General features: G+C 54.8%; 1 protein-coding gene across 1 annotated transcript in view; it reads right to left on the reverse strand.

Annotated features, from left to right (window-relative positions):
• Window positions 1-5,857, reverse strand: part of ACOX3 (acyl-CoA oxidase 3, pristanoyl) — a 46,086-nt gene that overhangs the window by 36,376 nt on the left and 3,853 nt on the right. Inside the window, exons 3-4 of the mRNA XM_010835295.1 lie at window positions 4,818-4,921; window positions 4,089-4,287 (exon numbers count right to left, since the gene is read on the reverse strand). Of these exons, the coding sequence (XP_010833597.1) occupies window positions 4,089-4,287; window positions 4,818-4,921 (303 nt within the window). The remainder of the gene's footprint in view (window positions 1-4,088; window positions 4,288-4,817; window positions 4,922-5,857) is intronic.

Consider the following 5,857-nt stretch of genomic DNA (forward strand, 5'->3'; position numbering starts at 1 on the left):
GGAGTCAGGGGTCAAGGCAGGCTCCTGAGAGGGGCTGCCCTGGGTGACCACAGAGGGAGGGCCACATCCACAGTTCATAGAGCAAAACGTTCAACCCCACAGTCAGGCACGGGGGAACTCTACTGGACTACTAACCAAAGACCTGACTTGTTGCCTTATGACTTGTTCCAGCACTAAGTGACTGCTAGCTGGCTCATGACAATGCATCAGAGCCTTTCTCCCTCTTTAAGAAAGGCTTTGGGAAAAACTCAATTCTTCTCCAAAGGCGTCTACTTCTTTAGCAAAGAGTCAAAGTCAAAGACATGGGATGACCTTGAGGAAGACACAGGATGGCCTCTAGGATGAAAGCTTGCGCAGCATCCGCGGGCCTGGAAGGAGCCTGGTGGCTGGTGCCCACACCCCGCCCCCAGCAAGGGGCTGGGTTAAGCTTGACTCAGCCTCGTTTCTTGGCTCCCCTCTCTCCGAACGTTGAGTAACCCTCTATCCAGTTACCATCTTAGCACGAAGGCCTAGTATCTGAAGGCTGATCAGATGACAACTCTATGTTACCACTGCCCTTCCTGGTTCCCCTGCCAAGAGTCAGGATATACTCCAAGTATTATAGGCACAAACCGTTCTTCCAGAGAGAACTCACCTCTGAATCCTTAGCCTGCAGAACAAGCTATTGACAGGGGAAAGCATTTTGGAATTCAGAGGACCTGCCTTCCCAGCCCTGCTTCCTGACTGTGTGGCCTCGGGAGAGTGACTGGACCCGTCCCCATTCCGTTTCCTAACGTGAACTGGGACTAACGTCTGCCTCTGGGGGAGCCAACAGTCAGGGGATTAGTGAAACAGCTCAGGAGGGGCCTGGCACCCAGCAGAGGCTTTACAAGTGGGAACCAGCACTATCGTGACGGATTTCCTCCACTGTAAGACATACACTCGCTCCCACTTTAATCAATCAGAATATGTCTTAAAACTGATGGGTCCATTAACGAGGCTGCTTTTTCCCCCCCTCTCTCAAAAAGCTGTTTTCTAACCAACTGTGTATTTTACAATTGATGACATCTTGGACATAAGGTAATAAATCTGTCTCCTGCTACAGAAAAAAGAAAAGAAGAGAAACGAGTATTAGTACCTGGAGAGTGTAAGTCACTACAGTGCGTTAAACTAATTCTGTTACATTTTCAACAAATTACACTCTTCCATCTATCACCTAATGACATACAGCGTGTGTGTGTGTGCGGGGGTGTGTGTGTGTGTTGAGTCTCTCAGTCGTGTCCAACTCTGCCAGCGTGTGGGCTGTAGCCCGCCAGGCTCCTCTGTCCATGGGACTCTCCAGGCAGGAACAGTGAGTGGGTTGCCACGCCCTCCTCCAGGGGACCCTTCCCGACCCAGGGATCGAACCGTGTCTCCTACATCTCCTGCGCTGGCAGGCGGGTTCTTTACCGTCAGCACCGTTTTTTTGATGACTCGTTCCCACCTCTCTTTCCCAGTAGACGGTGAACTCCACGAGCACAGGACTCATGCTGCCCTCAGGGCCGCACAGGAGACATGCTAGGTACACAGAGAGCACGGGCCGGATGGAGGGGCGACAATGCCCACTGAGGGTTTGGAGAACAACGCGTAAGGGAACACAGAACATCACGCGCAGCTCCACAGTCTAGAGACAGAAACGCCGGAAGATGCCGCCTTCGGGTCCAGTTTCCAGGTACAAATCTATACTCCAGAAGCAGGGTATGGTGGCCTCAGGTATCAAAAAATACACATGGTCTGCCGGTGATCACTGTAAATTGGAAACTAAGAACACGAAGGAATTCCCTGGTGGTGCAGTGGTTACGACTGCACATTCACTGCTGAGGGACGGGGTTCAATCCCCGGTCAGGGAACTGAGATTCCACAATCCATGTGGTGTGGCCAAAATAAACTGAAAATAAGGGCATGAGCATCGGAGGAAATGGATCAACTGGACGTCATGGAATTCAAACCCTAGTGCACAGAAGATGATACTGAGAAAGTGAAGATAATTACAGACTGAGAGGAAACATTTGCACATCATCTGTCTGAGAAGGCTGAATGTGCATAAAGAACCCTCGTGACTCAACAACAACAAAAATGCCCAACCTAGGAATGAACTAAGAGACTCAATGCACACACGGACAATGATCAGACCACGAGGAAAAGCAGCACTCTGACCTTCAACCCACAGCAGAGCCCAGGGAGCTGCACAGCAAGGCCCGGACAACTGGCCAGGACTCATAACTGATGGCCTCCCTAATTGTTGTCCTGCTTCCAACACAGAATCAATCGGAGAAGGCCCCACCTGACCAGTCACCCAGGATACCCCTTCTTCTGGCAGCCGTGCCCAGCTCCCACTGGGTCCCCAGCCCCCATCAGGCACCCTGAGCCACCCTCTGCTCCACCAGGAAGCTCAGGGTGCCTGCTCCGCCTGCCTCTGAGCCTCTGCCAAGCACAAGTTCAGCCAGCTCTGAGCAAACAGCCTTTGCTTTCACCATCCCTGCTTGGTTCCAGAGGACAAAGGATTTGAACAGACATTTCTACCAAAAAGATACAGAAATGGCCAATTGGAACGTGAAAATATGGTCCACACTGTTGGTATTAAGGAAATGCAAATCAAAACCACAACCGGATACTACTTCATAACCTCTAGGGTGGTTACGGAAAAAAAAAAAAGAAAATTGATAATAACCTGTGCTGGTGAGGATGCGGGAAAACTAGACCCCTCAGCCCTGCCGGTGGGTTGTTTAAAATGCTAGCAACCAGTATGGGATTCAATAAAAAGTTCAACACAGGGTGACCATAAGACCGTGCAATTCTTCTCCTGGGTACAAACAGCCCCCCAAAAAACTGAGGACCCACGTACAGACAGACAGTGCTCATGAACGCTGACGGTAACACCACGCCCAACAGCCCAAAGGTGAAGTGCACCCAACGTCCAGCAGAGGAGGAACGGATACACGAACTGAGGACCAGCCACAGTGGGTCATTCGGCCTCAGAAAGGAAGGGGGCTCTGGGACAGGCCACCACGTGGATGAACTTCAAACACAGGCGAAGGGGACGAGGTCGGACAGAAAGGGTCACGTAGCGCGTGACTCCTTTCATGCAGAACGTCCGGCGGAGGCAGAGGCAGAGGCAGAAGGCAGCCAGGCGACTGCCAGGCCTGGGCAGGGGGCGGCAGGGAGGGCGTGTGGCGTGGGCGTGGGCGTCTTCTAAAGAGGAGACGCTCTGAAACCAGAACAGTAGGACGCGGAGAACGCGCTCAGTGCCCTGAATGGTTCACTTTCACGTGGCTAGCCGTGCGCGCTGAGTCGTGTCCGACTCTTTGCGACCCCATGGACTACATAGCCTGCAGGCCTCCTCTATGCTTGGAATTTTCCAGCCAAGAATAATGGAGTGGGTTGCCATTTCTTCCCGACCCAGGGATCCAACCCGTGTCTCCTGCGTCTCCGGCACTGGCAGACGGACCCCTTACTGCGGCACCGCCTGGGAAGCCTTTGTACGTGACGCGAATTCTCCTCTCGCGAGAGTCTCCCCACCTCTTCTCTCGCGAGAGCCTCCCCACCATCAGAGCAGTCTCAGAGAATAGACATGTCAGAACAGGTTTGGGGATGGCGGGAGCCGGGTTTCATTCGGTGTCCAGTCAACCCAGGCCTGTGGACGCTGCAGCCGCCCTGGGCAGCGGGGGACAGGCCAGCCGGCTGTCCCAGGCACCCCCAACAGCCAGGGCTCTATTTGTGACCTGGGAGGGGGCTACACGAAAACCCCCAAGTCAGACTTCATCTCAGAACTTCTGCAGCCCCTCAGACCGCTGCTAGAGCCTGGGCACTGCCATCCAGCAGGATGGAGGCTCTCCCCGAGATGAGCTTGGAGTTGGGGTTTCTCAGAGGCAGCACCTCACATATGGGGCTGATCGTTCTTGCTGGGGGCGGGGGGGGGGGCGGGTGTCCTGTGCGCTCCAGGGTGTTGACCTGTATGCACCATGCGTCTGCACCCCGAAATGCCAGAAGCGCCCCTGCCCCCAGCTGTGATAAAAACATCTCTGGACGTGGCCAGACCTCCCCACCCCAGGGGTGAAACCTGCCCCTACCTGGACGAGAAAGGGGTGCAGCCCGTGGCACTGGCCCCCCGGCGTGTACAGCTGAGCAAACACCACTGCGTGGGTAGCGGTCTTGCCCATGTTGCCAACCCAGAATTTGGCAGCTTCAAAATCGGGGGAATGGATGATGAATTCCTGCACGAGGGAAAAAACGGACGTTAGAGACTGCCGCACACTGGAGTCTTCATCTCTTTGACACGTTCAGTCTTCTCTGTTCGAAACCTTGGAGGTATAGGTAAGAGCTGATGGAAGGTTATTTCCGTGTGGCAAGGGGAGCCCCATTAAAAAAAAAAAAGCATATGCTGGGCCTTATGGCTTAAAGAAGAGCCTCCTTGTGGAAGACGATGACCAACATGCGAATAGTAAAGCACACGTAAAGCTCCAAGCTGCCAACGCCCCAGTCGAGTTCACCGTTCAGCGAGCCTTCCCCAAGCACAGATTGGGGCGGGGGTCCCCTCCTTGGCTTCACGCCTGCCTACATCCCCCACCCACTGCCAATTCGCCAAGTTTGGCTCCTTCGCCCACCCTGTCTGTCCCCCAACAAGCTCCCCGGGAGTCCAGGAGCACAGGGTGGACGCGCACAGGAATTAAAGAAGGAACAGACGGGAGGGGAAAGGTCCCCTGAGGACACAGCCCGGGGCTTGGGGAGGCAGCAGGGAGCAGAGGGAAGCAGGGCTGAGGCCTGCCCCCAGGGAGGTCCCACCTGCTTGTGGGCGTCACCCAGCCAGCTGGCTCCCTCGAGCGCACACCACTGCTCTCTCCTCCCCATCGAGACGCTGCATCTCCTTCTTGTCACTCAACAGAAGTGACATCGGGTAGTGACACTCCCAGGTGGGATGGGTCATGTCGGTCCCATCCCATCCCTGCCCCACAGCCCCTGGCCCAGCCAGTTTCTCCCCGCTGGTGACAGGACTGTGTCTCCCCTCCAGCATAAAAGTTCCGTGCTGCTGACAGGACTGCGTCTCCCCTCCAGCATAAGAGTCCCACCGGCATGTTAGTGGCCAGGAGCTGTCTCTAGCAGCAGTGTTGAGTACACAGTAGGGTGCTCAGCAAACAGCCTGCGGGAGGCTCGGGGCTCCTAACCTCAGCTGATCTTCATTTAAGGACCAACGCCAAGAGGAGGAGAGTCAGAAGCAACAGCCTCGCAGGTAACTGAGTTTCACCCAGGCCCCGAGGCCATGGAGGTACCACCCTCCCTCTGCAGAGTCAGGAAGGGCCTCCCCATCCCCTAGCCCAGCACTGAGAGCCCAGGGACACCAGCGAGCTGAGCGAAAAGAAAGGCTGAGAGCCAGAAAGACCCGGGTGCATATAAAGATATCTCATGGCTTAAACAACAGTCCCTTGGACTGCAAGGAGATCAAGGCTGCTGGGCTACTGCTGCTAAGTCACTTCAGTCGTGTCAGACTCTGTATGACCCCATAGAAGGCAGCCCACCAGGCTGCCCCGTCCCAGGGATTCTCCAGTCAAGAATACTGGAGTGGGTTGCCATTTCTTTCTCCAGTGCACGAAAGTGAAAAGTAACAGTGAAGTCGCTCAGTCATGTCCGACTCTTGGCGACCCTTTGAACTGCATGCAGCCTACCAGGCTCCTCCATCCATGGGATTTTCCAGGCAAGAGTACTGGAGTGGGGTGCCATTGCCTTCTCCGGAGATCAAGGCAGTGAACCCTAAAGGAAATCAACCCTGAATACTCATTGGAAGGACTGATACTGAAGCTGAAGCTCCAATACTTTGGCCGCCTGATGCGAAGAGCTGACTTGC

This window comes from Bison bison, unplaced genomic scaffold (genome assembly GCF_000754665.1).
Source record: "Bison bison bison isolate TAMUID 2011002044 unplaced genomic scaffold, Bison_UMD1.0 scf7180017845508, whole genome shotgun sequence".
NCBI lineage: Eukaryota > Metazoa > Chordata > Mammalia > Artiodactyla > Bovidae > Bison > Bison bison.